This window comes from Lissotriton helveticus, chromosome 1_2, assembly GCF_964261635.1.
Source record: "Lissotriton helveticus chromosome 1_2, aLisHel1.1, whole genome shotgun sequence".
Classification (NCBI taxonomy): domain Eukaryota; kingdom Metazoa; phylum Chordata; class Amphibia; order Caudata; family Salamandridae; genus Lissotriton; species Lissotriton helveticus.
Window position 1 is genome coordinate 154,033,032 of NC_136058.1, and position 23,365 is coordinate 154,056,396.

Consider the following 23,365-nt stretch of genomic DNA (forward strand, 5'->3'; position numbering starts at 1 on the left):
TGTGTGTGTGTGTCGCTCTGTGTGTGTGTGTCGCTCTGTGTGTGTGTGTGGCTCTGTGTGTGTGTGTGGCTCTGTGTGTGTGTGTGGCTCTTTGTGTGTGTGTGGCTCTGTGTGTGTGGGTCTGTGTGTTTGTGTGGCTCTGTGTGTGTGTGGCTCTGTGTGTGTGTGTGTGTGTGTGTGTGTGTGTGTGCAAATGCAATAGGTGTCGCATTTGCGAGAGATTAAGCATTGGCATTGTAAATGACAATGCCATTTATTTATCTGTTTTCAAAACCTACACATAAATAAAGTTTGTCATTTACAATGCCAATAGCTCTAACTTTTGCAAAGGCGAGACCGTTGCATTGTAAGTGCTTGTTGGTTCAGTCCTCCGTAGAGCAGCCTAGGTTTCAATCTCATTCCGCCTAGAGGGTTGTAGAATAAGCGAGAGTGATGAAAAACCTTGACACTTTATTGCCACCTGTTCCACATGCTCTGCCTTTCCCTACTTATGCTCCTGCCCTGCTAATCCAGTTGCCTCTCTATCTTTACCTGGAGTTTCTGACCTTACCACTTCCGCCTTCTACGAGAGTCTTGATTTAATGGAGCATGTCTGGAGGTGTCCTGTTTCCTTGTCTGGAAGACGCTATTGGTTTCACTTCTGCTCTTGGAGCAACCCTTCGTCAGTTGGAGCCATGTTCATCTGACCTTTCTGTCTTGAAGCTCCCATAGACTGAATTACTGGCATCCTTGAAGGAAATGACATGAATAGGGTCACCCTGGTCACTCGTGACCACCTCTCGGCCTTCCGAACAAATGAAGAGTCGGTCAGACAGTAGTGAATATAAACCCAAGTTATTTATTAGTAGTGCGCTGCAGCGACGCCCAGTCTGACCAGCCTCATGAGATAGCTGCAGAGGGACTGACTCCCCCCAACACGACATAAGATATTATACATTTCCAAAATCCCTAAGAACACGCCCAGGCTGGAAAATTCCAGTCCAGGCACTAGCCAACAAAGGAGACCCATGAAGGATGAGCTACAGTCCTGGGACCGGGTACATGTTATCTTCGCCAAGGTTATTTCGCCCATGCCGGCCATTCGAGGAGGTGGGAACGGGCCTATCTAACAGTAAAGGTATCCCACAATAGAGCGTACTTTCATTAGCACAGCTGAACTCAGCCTTGGAGAAACACGAGCAAAGGTGCATGGAGACAGTTTTCTGCTGAGGCAAGCAGTACGAGGCAGGAGCTTAGCTGTGGTTATGAAACAGAATGGTGGTTACTAATAAAATGGCGGCATGAATGCTAACTTAACACAGAATAAAACACGAGCAAGGGGACGATAACATTTTCAATTCTAACAGACCCTCCTTTTAGCATTTATTGCTAAATTTGATTATTGCCATTAGGTAAGGGCCTTACAATTCTAAAACAAAGGGAAAATGCTCAAGCATAGATAACATTTGTTAGCTCATTCAGCTATCAGTGAAAGTGAAAACTCTGTGCGATATGTAATAAACACATTGCAGGGATAGGAATGCATCACTAATATTCAACAAGCATTTACAATGCAATGGTTTCGCCTTTGGAAAAGTTAGAGCTATTGGCATTGTAAATGACAAAATTTGTATTTATGTGTTGGTTTTGAAAACAGATAAATAAATGGCATTGTCATTTACATTGCCATTAGCTTAATCTCGGCAGTCACTCTGCACTCCCTAGCAGTCACTCTGCACTCCCTAGCAGTCACTCTGCAGTCACTCTGCACTCCCTAGTCACTCTGCACTCCCTAGCACTCCCTAGTCACTCTGCACTCCCTAGCACTCCCTAGTCACTCTGCACTCCCTAGCACTCCCTAGTCACTCTGCACTCCCTAGTCACTCTGCACTCCCTAGTCACTCTGCACTCCCTAGCACTCCCTAGTCACTCTGCACTCTCTAGCACTCCCTAGTCACTCTGCACTCTCTAGCACTCCCTAGTCACTCTGCACTCTCTAGCACTCCCTAGTCACTCTGCACTCCCTAGTCACTCTGCACTCCCTAGTCACTCTGCACTCCCTAGTCACTCTGCACTCCCTAGTCACTCTGCACTCCCTAGTCACTCTGCACTCCCTAGTCACTCTGCACACTCACTACTCTGCGCACTCACTACTCTGCGCACTCACTACTCTGCACACTCACTACTCTGCACACTCACTACTCTGCACACTCACTACTCTGCACACTCACTACTCTGCACACTCACTACTCTGCACACTCACTACTCTGCACTCTACACAAAGATCTGTTACAATTAGAATAAAATAAAACGAGGTGTAAAAAATGATATGAAGTAATCTTCCTCGAGTTTTTCTAGCAGCCGATTCTCTCCCTTCCTTCCCCCTTCTAGCTCCCCACCTCACCTTCTGCCCACACGTTTTCAGATAATGCTGTGAATGGGTGCAAGTATTTATTTTACTTAATGCAGTTTTATATAGCGTAAACTTTTCTAGCACCCGATTCTCTCCCTTCCTTCCCCCTTCTTGCTCCCCACCTCACCTTCTTCCCACACTTTTTTTAGATTATGCTGTGAATGGGGGATGGCGGGCAAAAAGAGATGGGGTGAAGGAGGGACGAGGGGGTCATAGGGAGGGGGGTGGGGCGCCAAGGACGGATGGTGGACGTGGTATACAAGGACGAGGAGGGATAGAGTTATTGGGTGTAGGGATAGGGAGGGTCGTAGGAAGTGGGTACGAAGGGAAGGGGCCGGAATGGAAGGGGGGAGACGAGGGAGGAGATGAAGAGAAGAAACGTCAGGAGAGCTGAAGGAAGGGGGCCGGACAAGCTGGCTGCAGAAGGAAGAATGGCTGAGTGAAACCGGGTAGTGGAGAGAAGGAGGGACGAAGTGAAGGAGATGTGAGAAGGATAGGATGAGAGGGTTGGAAGGGAACCTGGCTGAGGCTCGGCAGGGGCTGGAGCTCAATAACAGACGGGATGCAGCGGGGGTCTGTGTGGAGTGATGGAGGGGTAGGGTCAGTGTCTTTCACTCCAGTTGCCACTAAAGTCTCTGAGAAGGACCAGTAGAACAATTATGTACCTAGAAGAAATAATAATGCATTTTGTATAGCACCAAACGCTACTATTCTGCTGTTTCTAAACACTGTAAAACATGGACTTACCACCTCTCGGAGGAATGAAAGACTGGGTCTGCCTTATTCGGATTTGAACTCATGACTTTTTCCAATAACTGAAGATAGGAGAAGATGTGGCATAATGGCAAGAGCTAGTGACTTTGGAGTTGGTGAACTAGGTTCGAATTTCACGTGGGCTCAACATCCTGTGATTCTGGGCAAATCACCTGTGTCCCGTAGGAGCACCCCAGCCAAACCTCCCGCAATTTAGGAACGAGTTGAAGACAGCTCTTTAAGAAGCACTGCGTCAGGACCAGTGACACTAGAATTATGTGATTTTGCCACCACCTCTCGGAGGAATGAAAGACTGGGTCTGCCTTATTCGGATTTGAACTCATGACTTTTTCTAATAACTGAAGATAGGAGAAGATGTGGCATAATGGCAAGAGCTAGTGACTTTGGAGTTGGTGAACTAGGTCCGAATTTCACGTGGGCTCAACATCCTATGATTCTGGGCAAATCACCTGTGTCCCTTAGGAGCACCCCAGCCAAACCTCCCGCAATTTGGAACGAGTTGAAGACAGCTCTTTAAGAAGCACTGCGTCAGGACCAGTGACACTAGAATTATGTGATTTTGCCACCACCTTTTCCGCATAAATGAAGGATACTGAAACTGTAAGTTTCCTTTGGGGCAGAGTCAGGCTGTGGGCGCTTTGAGACAAGGCGGTGTTAAATGGCATGCAGGGGTGGGGGGAGACCTACCTTCACCCTGTACAAAAGCCAGGGGCAGGTTCAGACCTGCCCCTTGTGGAAGTGTGCCCGGCGCTGCCCTCCGTGCTAGCTCCGCGCAGAGTGGCGTCGTCGCCCGTGAGACCCGTGGGATGGGGTACAGGAAGGTATGGTACAAACGCCGGGGGCAGGTCTGCTTTCATCCCTCGCTGCCACCCTGCCCTCCGCCGCTCATGGCTGCAGCAGTCCTATGCACTGTGCTTCATCTATCAGACGCATGCGCTCTCTGACCAGGTACTCTATCTGTGGTGCACTCGAGTCCCCCCCAAACCCCTGTCACTGTTTAAAACGACCCCCACCCCGACAGTTATCTTCATTTCATTCCCGTTTCCCCACCTTTCGAGTCATGCCATGCCGCCTCTTCTCAATGAACCGCCTTCTTGTCCGTAGGCGACTTCGAAGCGCTGATTGCCGACAGAAAAAGCGAGAGTGGCATGAAAGCTAAACTGAGAGTAGAAGGGTCCGGTGGAGAGGGGAAGAAAGAAACATTATATGTGTTTTTTTTAATGCACTTTACACTTCCACACATTGACAAAGCTGTCTCGAAGCGCTACTCAGGTTTTCTGAATAATTGTCATTGATTTATGTTTCATTCGCTGCATTCGGGGGGCGGGCACACGGACACCGGGAGGGGGGGCCTACGAGGACACGGACACCGGGAGGGGGGCCTACGAGGACACCTACAGCGGGAGGGGGGGCGGGAAAGGAACGGACAGCGGGAGGGGGGGCGGGAAAGAAACGGACAGCGGGAGGGGGGGGGGGCGGGAAAGGAACGCACTCACCTGGACTTCCTCCGGCGGCGGAATGACGAAAAGCAACCTCGACAAAAACAAAAATAAACCCCGCCCACGGCCGCGATGACGACATCGCAGAGGCGGAGAGCGAAAAAATCTCGGGAACGCCCACGAATCTGGTCCGGCCATGACGGACAGATCTCTGTTCCAATGGCTAGCCTCCATTTATGGAGCTAGCCAATGGAACAGAGGGCGGGACTAAGCCCTACACTGTAGGGACATAAGATTTCTCCTGGGCGGAGCTAGGAGCTCCGACGCCAGGCGAAACCTAAAAATGCCCTTGTCTATGCACATCATATCCTGGATGTCCTGCATCATCATGGGCTTGTTCTTAGAGTCATGTTCCGAATGTTTAGGGCGAGGTATCAATATGTCTTCACAGCAGGCACAACAAGCAGGAAGACAGTGTATGCACAGACAACATATCAGGATAACACCAGCTATGGCAATCAGGAAGATGATAATCTTCCACCCCCAAGATGCAAATTGGCCCCAAAACCTTCCCATGAGAGACCACTTACCATTCCCTTGGTGTATTTCAGAGGAAAGCCTATGGAGCTTCTGTATAGCGGCATATACATTCAGAGCGTGGTCCAGTATGTATACACAGAAGCTACTACCAATGACGCGGCAAGCCCCACCTCTAGCAGCAAGGATGATGTCGAACACCATCCGGTTTTGAAGAGCAACGAGTCTCGTAGCTTGAAGCTCAGCCGTAATATTAGTCAGGAGACCGGCTGTCGCATTTATCACTCCTTCAACCACCAGGGCGAGTCTACGAATATTCAGGCTACTGGGCGTAGAACCCCAAAAGGGTACAATAACTTTCATGGCATCGGTGAACTGCTGCAGTGTGGTGTCTGTCTGGTCTACATCTTCAGTGTTAATGACCCTCCGAATTCGGGACAGGTATGTGCTCCTACGATGCAATCGATGGTCTTTATGGTAATTAGGCAGAGCTATATACTCAGGGAGCCAAACATAATCTTGTAACCCACAAATGAAGGCTAGGGGGCAGTACTAGGGGTGGACTATCTGTTGCTCTCAGCTGATATGTAGTGTTGCACCTCCTACCTCTATCCTCCCACCCCCTGGACACAGAAAGCAGCTGTAGAGTCGACCACGGACAGCAGCATTGGCGTATCCTCAGTGACATTACGAGCCTGAAAGGACTGGAAATATTGTGACATGTTGAACCCCAAGAAATCATCTTTCACCGTAAGAGACCAAGTTCCATTCCTTACCCCTTTGTATGCACGCATGCAGGAGCTTAGGAACATCCTACCGAAAGGCTCTCGACCTGGAGGAGCACCCAGAGGTGCTCTATGCTGCGAGCGTACATTTTGTATCCTGGTGTCAAAACCAATACTCCCTCTGTTTAAGTTATTGAGTGAGGGTGGTGAACGTACCATACTAAGCAGAGTAAACAACCCCTCACAACTACTAATATAAGACATCGGCATGGACAATAAGTTCTCACTTCTATGAGTCACCGAGGGAAGTAACCCATACACCCAACAGTTGGTCGTGTTAGATGCATTATGTGTTTGGTGCAACATTTGTATAAAGGCATTATCCTTATAAGACTCCGGTGTTTCACTTTATGATGTGCCAACGTTACCAACATGTCTTCAGGGGGAGCAGGAGTTGTACCAATTAAGGAATGCACAGGATATTTTTCTTCAAGAAACCACATTATTCTGAGCATTGCTATGAGAGAAATCAGGACAATTAGCATAAAAACGAATTTGCTATTTCTTGACCAGCCGGGCCACCCAATCCTATTCTCCCTCAAAAGTGGTGCTGCAAAAGGCTGTTCCTCCTCAACAATTGGGCGGCCGAAGGAGTACATGGTGATCAACAGAGGAAAACGCAATGCAATGGTCCATTTCCAATTCATTCAAAAGGTTTGCCTATGAGTGGTAAAGGCTGGGGTGGTATGGGGGAGGTCTATAGAGGCTTTTTGGCTGGCAAACGGGACATTCGTGACAATACTTCTTAATGTGTGCTTATATACCTATCCAATAGAAGTGGCAAATAATACTTTGCGTGGTCTTTAGAGCCCCTGAGTGACCTACTAGAAGATGTGAGTGGGCAAAAAACATTATCTGGTCCCAAAAGACCCGTGGTACAAGCAGCTGCGGGGATTTGTTCACTCCTCCCACCCTGTATAGGATCCCGTTTGTCTCTAGGAAGCGGGGGAATACCAGGGGGTTCGTGGAATTGGATTTCCGGCCTCTTGCCAAGCATTTTGTAAGGACAGGTCGTTGACCTGTGCCAACTGGAAATTCCTGTCTGTCTGCCAAGGTTCCTGAGTGATGAGAGCGCGAGGAATAATGGACTTGGGTGCCTGGCGTGGGTCCCCTGTTTTGATATTACCCAGGACCAATGCCAGAAAACTGGGGTTGTCTGTCCCTATTATGATTTCTTAGGGAAAGTTCTGTAGAACACCTACAGTCACTACTATTCGTAGTCCGTCTAGGGGTTGTATGAGTATCCAGGCCACTGGGTAGGTCTTAACGTCCCTATGTACACAATGGATAGGTACCTGTTTCAAGGGAGGATCTGTGTGGTACAGACCAGATCTTTTTGTACCACAGAATGACAACAATCTGAATCCAGGAGGGCGGTTACCTTGGTTTGGATAACAAGAACACTCACGTTGAAAAAAGCGCCCATTTCTTCTGTGTAGAGAACAGACCTGGGAACACAGCTGACATCCATCGGTTCTTCACTTGACTTCTTGTGAGGACAGGTCCGGGAGATTTCGGAGGCTCCCTAACGGGTCGTATGGTCTTCTTTGGTCATTGGTTACCACAGGGGTTTTCTCCACCTACCACGGGGAGACACGGGGTTGTGCGCATGAAAAGCATATGGCCATCTCGACTGCTTGCTCGACAGTGAGATGAGAGTGTTGCTGCAGCCACCTTTGAGTAGGGAAGGTCAACGCCTTGAGGTGCTGCTCTAAGTAGATTTGGTCCATAATTTCTTCCTTCCTTTCTTCTGTTGGTTTCAGCCATTTATCCGCTGCCAGCTTTAGTTTAAAGAACATCGTCTTTTGGTGATCACCCGGGGCCCCCTTTAACTTCCGGAATCTGACTCTGTAGGACTCTGCAACCATGCCCAAGTGGTCAAGAATAATGTTTTTTATTTCCTCATAAGGGGTAGTACCCCCAGCGTTAGCAATCTGGTATGCCGCTTGGGCTTCCTCTGTCAGGATGGGAGCCAAGAAAAATGGCCACCTCCCGACAGGCCATCCTGATGCTTTGGCTGCCCTTTCAAAGTTCAAAAGAAAAGCGTTCGGATCCTCTCTGGCTATGTACTTCTGAATGGCTATATTCGGGTGAATTGGATCACCTGAACGAGTTCCCAGATGGCGGAAGGTACTCTGTACCTGGTCTTCATCAAACGATTGCCCAAAATCTAACACCCAGTCCTGGTGTAACAAAGACAGATTCACCTGTGCCCCTTCAATATAGCTCTTTAGAGAAGTGTAGTAGCCTTCATTCTCTCCGTTAGGAGGAATATGTATCGAAGGCATTAATGCTCAGGGGGCTCCATGGACGCCAGCCCCACCAAGCATGACTCTTACCCAACAGAGCCCCTTGCAGCAGGCTCATTATCCAGCCTGGACATCATAAGCCTCTCTCATATCCAGAAAGGAACTAGCCTCACCTCCATAAATAAATCACTCCGAATGAAGAGTCATGCCTCAATCTACAATCATCATGGGGAGTTGACAGGTGTGCATCCTCTGCAGTGCCATCGCTCAGACCTATCTCGCCATTGTAACTAACACATTCTCTCTGTGCTTCTGCGCTCCAGGGAAAAGTTTCAAAGGGGCGCAGGGATGTATCCCACGTTCCCCTCGACCTATAGCATCCCAGGTACTCAATCTCCACTGAGCCAACCACTGCAATTCGGCAGCCAGGTAGTAAAGCTCAAAGTCTGGAGCAGTCATTTCTCTCTCATCCAACAGGAGCCGCAATATCTGCAGTTCCACCCTACTCCTCAATGTTTCCCAATATAGCGTAAGAAGGATGCTATCCAACTCCCTAAAAAAGGCTATAGGTAGTTCCATCAGTAAAAACCGCAAACAAATAGAGGGGCTGCGGTAAAATCGCCATTTTAGAGATGGCTATCCGGCCACTTACTGAAACAGGGAGGGCACTCCAACATGTGACCAATCGTCGCAAAGCGGAAATTTCCTGGGCAAACTTACCCTCGAATAGCAACTCCATGGTCCTATAAATGGTCACCCCCAACTATCGAATGGTAGTCTGTTCTCAGCGCACCGCCAGAGCGGCCATAGAATGCTGAGACCCCCCCAGTGTCAGGACTTAGGGAATAGGCTCTGGACTTGTTCCAGTTAATGTTGAGACCCAACACCTCCTCAAATGCCGACAGAGCTGCCATCGCCACTTCCAGGTCAGAAGTCTCGCCACACATATACAACAACATTTCGTCATTGTATAGTGAAATATAGAGACAATCTTCCACGATCTGTAGGCCACGATAGTGCCTACCCTTCCATACAGAAAGCGCAAATGGTTCCAAAGCTAGAGCAAACAGGGGGCATAATGGGTATCTCTGCCTGGTGCTCCACGCTACCATGCAGGTGTCCAATATTACTGACCTAGTTCTTACCCTTGCCACCGGTAAGGTGTACAATAACCTGGTCCATTTAACAAATTCAAGGAAGAACCCCATCTCAAGTAAACCGGCATATAAAAACTAATAATTAAGGGAATCAAACACCTTCCTAATATTGACGGACTGTCCTATATTAGGCAAGGTGCTACGGGTAGGGATGAACCCTATCTGATCAGAGTGTATCAGTTTACCTACATGCGGCAATATCCTATTCACCAGGACATTAAGCATGGAGAGGGGGCAGTAGGAATCAACTAGCCCAAGGTCTTTGTTCTTCTTGGATAAATAGACAATTGTGTCCTGGGTAATGACACAATCTCTAAGGAAGGCGGGAGCAGTCCCTCACGTTTAGCCCCATTGAAGACTTCCACTAGGTTAGGGGCCAGGACAAGAAATAATTTGCATAAAACTCTGTGGGACCTTGCCCCAGGCCCTCTCCTTAATTGCACAACATACCTCCTGGACAGAGACATCTGTGCCTAGTCACTCTACCATAGTAGGGTCTAGGACCAAAAGAGAGGAATCTATAATGTATTGCAACATGTCTGCCTCGTTAATTGCAGCACCCACCGACAGGGGTGTGGAATTTAATAAAATATCTACTTGTCCATGGGACAGGTTGCTTCATAAATCTACTTGTCCCGTAAAAAAAATCCATGTGTACTTTGGTGCCAAGAAGTGCGGCAACAAATCATGACAGCAATCTCATTATATAAGAGAACTCTGAAAATAGCCTCTCTGATTATGCCAGGGCTAATATATAGTAGGGTTTGAATTCCAGCAATTCCCTTATTTTTCCATCCTTCAACAGATCTACATACTGGGGCTGGAGGTGGTGTTAAGCAATTGTTTCAGGGTTGGAAAGCACGTTTGAGTCTGTGCAAACCTACTAACCATGTTTTAGGGGTTTTCACTAGCTCTTCTGTAATCTTTCCCCATATTAAGAAAGGTTGGAAATTTACTCCTGGCAAGGGCAGAAGTAAAACTTCTTCCAAGGTTGGGAAAAAAGTGGTTGGAGGGAAAGTTAACTTGTAAACGCTAATGCACATGGGACATGTAGTTTATCCTTGCAAGCTTATGTCTGCCGTTTGCCCTGTCCGACAGCCACTCCGATTCTGGCCATGTTTTGGCGGTAATACTGACAGCGTTCACAGCGTGACTACTCGAAGCCCCAGTCCTGGATATAACAGACAATTTGTCTTAAAGTTCCAGCCAGTCCTTCACTGCAGAGGGGTCACTGGAAAAAATGGGAATGGGCCTCCACTTGTACCCGCAGGCTGCCCGGGAACAACAGAGAATAAAGTAACCCTAGTTCACAAAGCTTCATCTTCACCCAGGCAAACAAAGCCCTTGAGTTTGGTCCTGGAGGGTAAAGTCTGGGTAGATAGAGACCATAGCAAATACAAGGAGCCGATGGACGGAGAGCTGAAACTTTTCAGACACTCACCCCCAGTCACAGATCTGGGTTGAATCCATCATCGGTCTTTAGCTCACTTCGCCACCTCAGTTCAGACCAGGCGTGCAACACCCATTGGGCTCACGGGGCTTCAGCCCCCCCCCCTGTCGTGTGTGTCAGCACGGGCTGACACAGCTTTGCGGGCTGGCGACCATCTAATTGCAGCTGCACCCGAGTACTAAACAGGTCTTTAAAAGACCATTTACTTGTAAATTAGGCTTTTGTTGTGTTTTCACCCCTTCTTACAGCCACTCTGTCTATGGTTGAAAGATTTAGGCCCAGATCTCTGTACTGGGATGAATGTATGACATTGTTCTGCATTCTATCCATCAATTATTCTTTTTGCATTTGTCACCCCAGGTGGGACGGGTACGCCCAGACATGGGCCCGGTGCTCTCCATGCCACTGGAGTCAAGTTATCATAGCTGATGAGGACTGAAAGCCCGAAACCGGTCCTAGGATGCTTTTTTCCAGTCCAGGGAGAATGCTGTGGGAGAGCAAGTATGATCAAGGCCTGTCAAACCCCAACGGGCAGGAGTCTCCAACGGCGTGCCCAGAAGTCGCAGCACAGCCAGCCGCACCAAAGGCAAGAGTGCAAGTCTTAATATGGCCCGTAGGTTCTGGAGGCTACCACAAGGATTGGGGCAGGACACGACTAGCAGCCTCGTATTGTGTCAAAGATGTCATAAAAGGTATAATCCATATGTGTATCGGTAGTGCCCACCCTCCAGTCTGCTCACCAGAGCACCCTCAGCAGCTATCAGCCCGGCCGGCCCCACCCACCAGTCATCCATCAAGAAAAAGAGGAGCAGCCAGTTAAATATAGCCTTCTCCAGGCCTGCTGTCAGCACCCACAGGGCAGAACAACAGTACTCCTCGGAGGCAAGGAGCAGCGCACCAAACCACTCTGGGGTCATATCGCAGGAGCTCCAACAGACATCAGGCAAGAAGGAGGAGCAGCCAGCAAACGAAGAAGGGACCCCAAGCCCTCCAACCACTCCTGTGATGTCCTGATTGTAGGACGGCCCAGCACTGCTGGGAAGCCCAGTGCCACACTCATCGGGGGCCCCAGAAGTTCACAGGATAAACCAGTTGGGCTACAACCAACCAGGACAGTCACCCTAGGCACCCACAGTGTGGAAGTCAAGGCGGCTGGCAGGTGTCCCGATACTCGCTGGGCGAGTGTTGATCGCTCCATCTCTCCTGTGGTCGGACCTTGGAAGCGTGCCACGTGAGCCACACCTCCCCCGGCAGTTGAAATGCGACTTGGGCTGGCTCCTCTTCACCAGCTGGGCTACTGGGGCCTCCTCCTCGGAGGGTGCCACAGTCAACTCCACAGGGCCACCCTCGCCTACTGCAAGCTCAGGAACAGCGAGTGCCGCCACTTCTGCTCCGCAGTCATGGGACCACCAAGGTCCGGCAAAGCCAAGCTCCCTACGGGTCTCAGCCTGCATTGCCACCTATGGTCATCTCCAGGGCATTAGCGGTCCAGCGGCCCGGGACCGGCGCTATATGTGGAGTGCAGAGGGTGTAAGATGCTGGGGTATCTTGAGCCGGCGTGGAGCTCACACAAAGAGCTGCTCATGGCATGACGGCGATCTCTGCGATCTCTACCCTCCAGAAGTGAGATTCTAATCCAAAGTTCATGTGGTGTGAGGCAAGGCTTGTTATCCTTGGTTTCTGAATTTCCCTGCGTGTGCATTGTGCTGGGCAACAAGGGGTTGGCATTATTCCTGTCTCCACCATTGCCCTGTGTTTCGAGTCAAGATGAGGAGTCGGCGTTTGGGCCTGTGGGCCATACTCTATGGGACCTGGTGCTTGCCTAGCACCCACTAGACTCAGGAGGCTCACGTGGCAGGTGTCCATGTTCTCAGTTGTCAAAATAATATACATTGAAATTCTCCTAAAAGCCTTCACTTTAATCCTGAGGCTAAAAAACAGAGAAATTCACCATGTATTTTGAATACCCCACCACAACTCATCCCTCTGCACTGTGCTCATGATGTAACATATTGATGACATCACTGATATTATCACATATTACCACTGATGTCAACTAGTTTGGGGAAACATCCATCCATCATTCTCCAGTAGTTTCCTGACATCAGGACGTGGGAACCATGTGGGCCTGTGGAGTCTCTGCATGTAAGAGGGCCTCAGTTGTCAGTGGAGGGGGAAGGATGAGAGGAGGACAGAGCAGACAGGGAAGAGAATGCCACTTGTACCTGGCATTTGTAAGTCCGCGAGGCAGCTAGCTAAAACAAAGTTTTAGTGGGCCCTCACCAATCTTTGCACGTAAGACATCAATTATTGGTGCTTATTTCATTCACATCCCCCAGTTTGACACTTATCCTACATAAAAATACCAGTTTACTACTGCTGGCATCATTAGGTCTCTGTGTTGCCATCCTAATTGTTAAGTATGTAATTTACTGGAAGCTATTTTTTGATCTTAGATGAATGGATAGAAATGCTGGTAAGGTTTTTGATGAGAACTCAGATGCACATTAACATTATATAATATTTTTGTTTCAGTGAAGCATTTAAGAGTTGAAAAAAGCACTTCCAAAGATCCAGTCGGGTTTGAAGTAAGCCACGAAAGAGGTGTGTTATAACCGTGCATATGTTAACAACATAACTTTTATAATCACTGTTTTTCATTCTCAAAGCAGATTCTCTTAATTAGGAGGAGCGGTCAGGCGGCCTCTGTTATTCATTTAACAGTTTACTATTGTATTGCATGTAGCCATATAGGCAGCAGTAAATGCAACAGAATTAGTAAAGAAAACACTTTTATTGTATATTATATTAATCATGGTCTTTTTGGCGAGAGCCCAGTTAGAATAATTCCAAATATATTTTTTTTATCTTCAGAATACATTATTCATTTAAATATCATTGGTTGATTAACCTCCAGCCTTATATTGAAATGTGTCAACAGTTGACTTGCACATTTTCTTAAAATGTTGACAGATACAAAATGCAATTGCATTTCTATTGTATAACATGAGCAGCACCTGTAGAACGTGGAGTGCCATTCCAGGCATCTATAGGCTTGAAGGCTCTAACATGCCCCAGTTAAATTAACAACACTTGTTGCCTTAGCTGAGAATATATTTTAAGTCTGCTATTTATTTATTTATTTATGTTATAAGTTTTATATAGCGCTATCTAGACCCAAAGGTATCAGAACGCTTTCCAAAATCGTGAACAGGAATACAGTAAATCAGGAACGCAAACACCGAAGAGGTGAGAATTCAAAATAGCGAAATAGTAAAAATCAAAAAAAATTGTAGCAGTACCCAAAACAAGAGAAGCAGATTCGAGATGATCTAAAGGACAGCATAAACAGATAAGATATGGGACAGCAGATGGTTTGCATTATTTGTTGTCATACATAGAGCATAAGAACAGTACAATAATGCAGGTGTAGCCACCAGTGCAAATTCATGGTAATTATGTCTAATCATCTTTTTACTTGCGGGGCAGTTGTTGCCTTCCTTTGAAAGTATTGTGTTACAGTTCAACATTTTGAGCCATTTAGAACATGAATTGGCATCCCTATGTTGTTTTCTAGTTCAGTGGAAATAAGCTTAAAAGCATATGTGTTTCCACCTTAAATGACTTAAAGCAATAAACTAAAATTACGGTTGAAGACACACCACACTTAGATCAAATTTGCATGCAAGCACCTCAACAGATGAAATACCCGTCTTAATATATTTACCTCTATCGTATCAGCTGATGCATTTCCATACGAGAGCTTTGCTGGTGGCCCATAGATTAACATTGGTTCATGGTGTACCATGCCATGAATCAACTTGGAGCGCCAGTAGCTCGCTGGCATTGTTTTTGATGACACATTTGCCTGTTTAAATGATTACTTACCAGAATACCCAGCTTTTCAATATTTGAGTATTCTCAAACCTTTTACAATGTTATTGTCGCAAACCTTTTTCGGTGTGCCTTCACAGAGCACTTCAATTGAATCTTGGACAGACTGATAGTCAGTTAGTTTGATCACAGTATGTAATAACCACTGTGGCCCCAGGGTGGGAGGTAGCCCTGTCTGGGTGTGTATGGTGAAGAAACAATATAGTATAATCAGTGAAGCAAATTCTTTTTTTTGCAAGCAAATCTTTGTATTTCAGTAAAATCACAAAGGCATATACACCTGGTGTCATTGCTTGTGCATGATCTATAAACCTTGCAAAATGATAATGTTATAACAACATACTATGGTAGTCTTGTTAAATGAAGGTCAGGTTCCAAAGACCAGGAAATCATGGTGAATACAAAGGGCAGTGAGTGAGAGCCGAAAGTGAAAGGGTAGAAGTAAGAATAACTGGAGGGAAGGGAAGGATAGAAATGTGCAGCCCAACAGACAGTACAATATGGAACCCGCAATAGCATGTGGAATAATGTCAAATGGTAGATTATTGAAGACATTAGTAGATAATAATCGTAATTTAAAAGAAGAACTATAGGAAACATCTTGGGATCAGAGGCTATTTCTCTATGCTGATGACATTCTTCTATATATCGCGGATCCAGTGTCCTAACTTGTAGGGTTTTACTGTTTGGAAAATACTCCGCTTTCATTCTTATATAGACTGACTCTGTAGTGTTCCATTTGTTCGAGTGTTGCTCTCAGCCACATTTTAAGTGCCCTTTCAAAGTGGAAATCGATAGATTCTGTTATCTGGACATGTATGTAACACGCAGTAAAGGGAAATCTATGAGTGGACCCTGGATGTTCTGCTAAGAAACGATAGGGCACATGACGAGTGTTGGAGACACCTGACACTTTTGTTCCCGGGCTGGGCTACCCTTTATTAAATGATTGCTCTCATTATATTTCTGTACGTTCCTCTGAAAATATGATGGGGTGTTAAGATGAGGTCTCTATTACTAATAAAATATCAATGTTTTGCAGCCGGATTTCAATTGTAAAACATTCATTCATTAGATACCAATTAGGTATATGGAAGGCACGCCTACAACATGCCCCTTCCAGATACAGAATCAAGATCTATTCGCAATCTCTTTTTAGGAGTCGGAAAAGCTGTCCGCCTGCTTAAAAGGGATTAATATATAAGAAAAATCATTTTCATGGTTGCAAACAGTGAATTGAAGTGCTTGAGACCATTAAAATACTTACTACATCTGGCCCTATTACTTCTAATAAAATGTTATGGCATCAAAGATCAATGGCAAGTTTAAAATAAATCAATTCAGTAACAACCTTAATAGTTAATATGTTGTTTATCTGAATTACTTTGCAATTCTTTCAAATAATACAGCATTTGATTCGTAATTCTGTAATACACATTTTATATTCTAGACCTTGAACACATTGAAGGTCAACTTCAGACAGAGGAATTTAATGTGAGTATAACATAACATAACATAACAGGTATATTTGTAAAGAGCACGATTACCCGAAGGTGTTCTGGCGCTGAATAACAGATGTGTATTGTTACCCAACTCAATGGTACTCATTCTATCGACCTCAAATGGATGAAAGGCTGAGTGGACCTGCCGGGATTTGAACCTGTGACCATCAGGTGAAACAAAGGCCCCTGCACTGGCTGCTTTAGTCCACTGAGCCACCAGACCCGGCAGTATATGCTTTTAAAAAAATAGGATAATAATGCATTGAATAAGTTCCTTTTTGATGATTTGGATGTTAGATCCATAAGAGGGTGAAAATAGATTGAACCGGCTACGCTTTCTTGCAACTCATAGAGGTGTTTGACAATTACCCTAAAGAACATGTCCTAAATACGTCAATGGAAGGTTCAAGTTTTGTTATTTATTTATTTTTCCACGGTCTTTATAAGATCAAACATAGCCTCAAGGAAAAATAAACTTTGCTTATTTTCTCCAAATCATACCTGTATAATTTGTAAAGTAATCCAGTTGGTAATGAACAGAACATATACACTAGTTTGAAGATATAGTTACTATGTGAGAATTATCACTTATTCAAACAGTGGTTTGCACCTCACACATATCGCATGTTCTCAAAGGGGGCTGATCTCTATCTGGGCAAACATCAGCTAAATAATTCCCAATGCTCAAGTTGGTAAAGTACACTGACCAAGTCATGGTCCAAAGTAAAACCATTGCTAAGTCACTGCTCTGGCAAATCAGTCCTACATGTGATTATCCCTCAGTGCACTACCCTCTTGCCCCTTCAAATTAAAAACTATTTTGATCAAAGAAACCTTGTTGTGCCCTGTGTAATAAAGTGATACTCCTCAGGCCTTTCTTTAAATTTCTCCCATACAGTTTTACTTTGACTTTTGCCAGATACCACAGGGCATGGACTTGGCAGAAGGTTGAATGTGTTATGGCCTATATCCTTGGTCTCAATCCTTTAGCTAAAATCCTAAACCAGAGTGTTATGAGGCCAAGACCCATCTGACAAAATGTTTTAGGTGTAAGGACACCCTCCTGATCAAATTTTCTAGTACCTGATGGTCCTCGTCGACAACCATAAATGTCCCCAATTCCCACGGCAAATCATTTTTACAGTGGGGAAATAATATTAAAAAGTGCTTTGCAAACCAAAGGTTTGTGGGTGACTGCGGTTCGGTGTAAGAGGCTTACCACACAGTTCGAACAAAAAGTCTCCAAAAAGAATTACCCAAAAATGCACAACGGTGGAGGGTGTGGCTAGGTGCCAACAAAGATGGCTGCTACTTAACGAGGCTCTAGCGGACCGTTGCTTTCTGCATCAATTAATCCATACAAAATCTCCAGGTCTCGAGCGAACATCGACAGCTTTCGGCGAGACCGGAGGAGAAGAATTCACCTGCGGACTTCAGAGGGCCTCTGCATCGGGCTCACGTGAGGTGCCGGAGCTGCAGCTCATGGAAGGTGGCGGGGCGTGGCCTTGTGACGGAGCCTAACTGCTAAATCAAGAAGCAGCATGGCCCAGCTATCAGTGGACTGCCTTGCGCCCCCAAGTGGAGACTAAAGGAAATGCCACCCGACGCCACAAAACAATGCGGGAGCAGCAGGGCCCAGAGACGAGGTAGGCCCTGGGAAGACAGTCATCAAACAGAGGATCCCAGATCAGATTTGGAGGGCCATATGTGTAATTGGAGAACTAAAGCAGTGTGGGAAACTGGGTAAGGGACCTGGGACGCCGAAGGTGAGGTGTAGCCCCAGACTAAATACTCTGTGGCCTGCTCGTTTCTGGGGGGAGCCTGAGGAAATATACGGGGAGAACACAGCTCCAGTAAATTAAGGGCTCCCAGAAAACACAACACCTCCTGTGCTGCGGGGAGAGCCGAACTGCTTACTGCCAGGGGTCTCCCCCTAAGGCGACGAATATGTGGGGTGAGGCACTGGAAAAAGTGGACGGGCTGACCTATGAGTGTGGTAGGTCCGGCAGTGCGACCAAAGGAGGGGTGCAATACCTATCGCCCTACCTACATAAAGAACTAGTGGGGGGACATTTGACTTCACCAGCACCTGTGGGGGACCACCCTGAGTGCTTCCCTTCTATGTGTTCAAGACCTTGAATCCTCCAAAGAGTGATTGACGGCAACGAGGGGAAATTGGCGGTGACAAGTGGATCAATAAGTAGAGTGGGGCTCTGCAATACTACTGGGAAGCAGATCCTTTATCCTCGTGGGAAGCAGATCCCTTATCCTCGAGGGAACCCCAACAGGCTGAGTGAGGTACTACTGCCTCACAGCTGGGCGGCAGCTGTTACCCGTGGGGAAAACAGTGCCCGAGGCAAGGGATGAAAATCCCCTTCCCATCATAGACCATATGCCTGGTGCTAAAGGACAGAAGGAAACTCTCCAAACCAAGCTCGACAAATATAGGATATTAAAGCCCCCCGACACAGAGATGGCTTCTTCAGCCAAGTCGGTCGCATCAGTGGAACCGGTGGCCAGACAAGGAGACCTCACTCTAAAAGACATAATGGAGGCAATTAGTGGAGTGCGCACCTCACTTGAACATCGAATGGACTCAATTACGACAGAGATTACTCTTATCAGGGCAGCTCTTCAAAAAATAAATGACCATGGAAACCATCACTAGTGAGCTCCAATCTGACTCAGAAACTCTGAAACTACAAATGAAAGAACTGCAAACCTCCAGTGATATTCTGGAAATGAAACTTGATGAATACGAAGGCAGATCTTGCCATAATAATGTCTGAATTTTGGGAGTTCCCGAACGAACTGAGGGGCTCTCTGCAGACCTGTTTGTGGAAGATCTAGTCACAAACTATTTGCAACCTTTTCTCTGTCGAAAGAGCCCACAGGTTCGGGGGGCGCAGTCCAAAGCCAGGGGCGCCTCCTAGGCCCCTGCTAGCTAGGCTGTTCAACATCTGAGATCGAAACACCATATTACAAACCGCACGTAGGCAAAGGAGATCCTTTCCATATATCAAGAAGGTGCTATGAGATAAAGGGGTGAAATACTCCATGTTATTTCCAGCAAAACTGCGGAATGAGGCGGAAGGAAAGACATGGTTCCTCGAGACTCCAGGTATGGCACAGGAATGGCTCGACGGTTTGAGAACAGTAGGTAGGAACAGTCCTAGATCACGACGAATATCGAGGATATAGATCACTGACCTCCTGGATATGGCCTAATGGCGGCTTAGTCTTTGCCTCAGAGATGACAAGAAGAGATGGGTCCAGTGGACCTTAGGCCAAGTAGCAAAGCAGTGGCTACTGGACAATATCCTTTATAAGTAGAACAAATAATGCAGATACTGTGATAGTAAATTAGGGAGACAGGGGTCGGCGCTCTTGCACCGTGAGCACCCCCCTCTTTTTCTTCTTGTAGACCAGTTGGGAATGGGGTGACAGGCACTCTGCATAGTTGGGGGAACGGTTAGTTTTAAACCCGGATTGCAGGGAGGCGAGATTCATGTTTTGTGTTATTGTTTATCCTGTAAATGACATGAAAGGTTAAAGTGGCAATACTCGGTGGGTGCGTGCCTCGAACTTTGAGGCACTTTGAAAAAACCTTGCAAAGATCCTGCAAGGGCAAGAATAGGAACCTGGGGCCAGAACTTGGGCAAATATTGCCAGACTCTCCCCGCATGAGAGGCGGGGGACATGGGAGGAATTATTGTACAAAATCCACACGAGCCACAATAGATGCCCCAACAGTAATAACATTAAAACAGTAATAAAGTTGAAATGCAAGACAATAAAAATCCCAAAGTAAAGTTTAATAAACAAAATTACAGAGATGACAAAGAGAGATGGGCCCAGTGGACCTCAGGCCAGGTGGCAAAGCAGTGGTTACTGGGCAATATCCTTTATAAGTAGAACAAATAATGCAGATACTGTGATAGCAAATTAGGGGGACAGGGGTCTGTGCTCTTGCGCCATAAGTACCCCCCTCTTTTTCTTCTCGTAGACAAGTTGGGAATTGGGTGACACTCACTCTGCATAGCTGGGGGAACGGGTAGTTTTAAGCCCGGATTGCAGGGAGATGAGATTCATGTTTTGTGTGTTATTGTTTATACTGTAAATGCCAAGAATGGTGAATGTGGCAATACTAGGTGGGCCGTGCCTCGCCCTTTGAAGCACGCAGGAAAAACCTTGCAAAGAAGCACTGCAAGGGGAAGAATAGGAACTTGGGTCCAGAACTTGGACCAATATTGCCAGACTCTCCCCGCATGAGAGGCGGGGGACATGGAGGAATTATTGTACAAACTCCACACTAGCCACAATAGAGGCACCAACAGTAATACAACTAAAACAGTATTAAGTTGAAATGCCAGACAATAAAAATCCAAAAATAAATTAGAAAAATAGAGTAAAGTTTTATAAACAAAAGTACACTAAAATGAAAAACTCCAACAAGGGGAACCAGACATATGAATTTTTCATGTTTTAAGTAGGAATTACAGCAAGAAGCATAAAGTGCCAATGATAGTCAATGGTCGTGGTAGGACAGCAAATAGGTGCATTTTGACCCGGACTTTGATGAAGTGCAGGTCGGAGACACTAACCAGGTACACACTGATCAAATATTTTACCTTCTGACTTTTAAGTCTCAATCCACCACAGCAGGACACTTTTAAACACCCCCAGGACTTCGGGAAGGGGGAAGGGTGGGAGGGTTCAGAATGCACTTAGAGACTCGTAGTGTGGCAGGCAGAGGCCAAAAGGAGGGTCCAGTTGCCACTGGTCAGCTGGTAGGGTGCAAGACTAGGTCTCTTGTATAGCTTTGTGTGACTCTGTAGCTTTAGCAGGAGGTCAGCCTTATGACCCTTCAAGTCCTCTTCTTTGTGCTGGGTACAAGAAGAATAGTTGATCCAATTGTCTATGCTCTTCTCATGTCTCAGACAGCAATTTTAGGCCTCTTCTGACCCTCCACAGTTCCAGGAGTGATTTAAAGTGGGTGCCTGGAGCTTCCACATATATGCCTGTCTCGTGCTAGTGCGTGTAAATTACCCTATACATTGGGGTAACGGTTCTCTAGGTTAATCTTACCCTCTTTAGGCATTTTCAAGCTAGCCAAAGTCTTCATCCACACTACACCTGAGCTGTAAGGGCTGGGCTGTGTGTGGGGATTGTACTTTGTAGTGGCAGCTCGTGGCTGGCACAAGTGGTTGGGCAAACGATTCAGTCATTGTGACCCACTGACAAGCACTGAGACATTGTGAATGTCTTTAGTGTCAACGCCAAAACTCTCATTCATGGCTTGTTATAAACAGTGTTTATAACGAGCCATGACTGAGAGCTCTGGAGTTGAGTCTGAAGGCAGTGCGACTTTCTCTCAGTGGGTCATAACATTACATAAAAATTGCATTTTTATCCATTGGCTCACCTCCTGTCCCCTTCTCGGTTCTCCTCATTCCTGCAGGACAACACTGGTTTGCTGGTTGGAACGTGCTTTTTGGGGAGGGTGATCTCGCTTGACGTGTCTGGCTGCTCCTTAAACCACTCTGGCGCCTCCCTGAAACCCCATTGCTGACAGCTGTACCAGGCAGCTGATGATGAAGATGGTCCAGGCTGCAAGCATGCTTGTGAGGTCCCTCTCTTTCCTCACCACAGAAATAGAACCACCAAAAGCTGAGAAGAGCCAAATGCCAGGAGCCGCGCTATAATACTGCTCAATTAAGGAAGGACCAAAATGGGGTGAAGTTCGAGATTCATTTTGTTTTTTTTATCAGAGGACGTTCCTGCAAACCAAATTAATGCTACGCCGCCGGAGAGGCTGATTAGAGACCCCGCTGCGGTTATCCTCCTGGGGCAGATGGACAATATTATTGTGTTTTCTTCTAATTCTTCAGAACAGATGAGCTCCACTTCTCCCCCTGAAAAAGGCCAAATAGAGGAATCCAGCACTGGATGCTGCCCTGGCCGTGATTCCCTGTGACAGTGGCGGATGTTTCGTGTAGTGACAACATATCAGCCCATTTCCAAGTGCTTTGAAACTGCATGGTTTAGAAACACAAAAGATACAAAAAATTTAAAATAAAGATGTATTGGGAGTGAAGAAATGAAGCAACACAGTTACCAGCTTACATGATTGCGGATATTGGGACCTATCGAAGTTGGCTACCATCATGGCGCAAACACTAACAAAAAATGTAAAATTCCGGACAGCTCTCTTTAGTTTCCTGTACTTTCAAATGTATAATGTGTTACGTGCTCCAGGGTATGATCCTTGCTTCCAAACATCTCTGCTTGTTATCACGTAGTGGTGATTCCTCGCTTCCATGGAATCCATACCCAGGAGGGTAGTGCAGGCCGCAAGTACTTTGCACCCCAGGCACTCAGAAGTCTTTTAATTGATACAGCTGCGGACGATGTCTCAATGGGCTATGCTCGTTACACCCCAGGGGAGATCCCTACTTGTTGTGAGCTCCTCATTATACTCAGGGGAATGATCCTCACTTTCATAGCCTAACAGGGACACTAGCGTTGTTTGATTGAACTTGTCCATGGGATAGGAACAGGGTGGTATGGGGAGCATGTGGTTTCAGGTCAACACCCTTAACTACTCCAAACGCTGCTCTTATGCTGCGTATAATGTTAAGCAGCATGAGAGAAGTGCCAGTATTAGCTTGAACGTGCTGGCTCAATGCTCCCTCAGTAACTAGGGGCCTGTGCCTGCTCCACCCAGCTACGACCACTTGAGTTGGAGAGGTTTAAAGTGTGCATATGTGGCTGTTTGTCGCAAGACAACCAGCCAAAGTGACATGAGCACTTCAACTTAAGTGCCTACCATGCCTCTTTACTGCTACCACTTAGCAGCAATGGTTCGCCCGTCCTGATGGTCAGCTCGGCAGTAGTGAAAAATAAAATGGTAATCAATTTATTATCATTTTATTTTATCGACTCTGCAGCATTTTATTCAGAGGGGCGATATTCCTCTTCCCCAATAGAGGCGCTGCGGCTGCTATATTGGTAATCCTAGTGTCCTCCTGCATCTATAACTATAATCAAGTTTTAGGCAGTCACTTTATCCCCAATAAACTCCGAGACAGAAGTCTGATAGAACAAAACTGAGCTTTCAACAACCAGACAGAGGATACACACAAATTGTTTTGCCATTCTGTTTCACTCTTTTGAAGTGTGCCTC

At 46.5% G+C, this 23,365-nt stretch overlaps 1 protein-coding gene across 2 annotated transcripts in view; it reads left to right on the forward strand.

Moving 5' to 3' along the window:
* The window catches only part of IFT25 (intraflagellar transport 25), a 114,494-nt gene that overhangs the window by 88,964 nt on the left and 2,165 nt on the right, over positions 1–23,365 (forward strand). Inside the window, exons 3-4 of one of the 2 annotated variants that reach the window (XM_078673452.1) lie at positions 13,319–13,387; positions 16,128–16,171. In XM_078673452.1, the coding sequence (XP_078529578.1) occupies positions 13,319–13,387; positions 16,128–16,171 (113 nt within the window). The remainder of the gene's footprint in view (positions 1–13,318; positions 13,388–16,127; positions 16,172–23,365) is intronic. The other variant, XM_078673451.1, reaches the window with a different exon arrangement.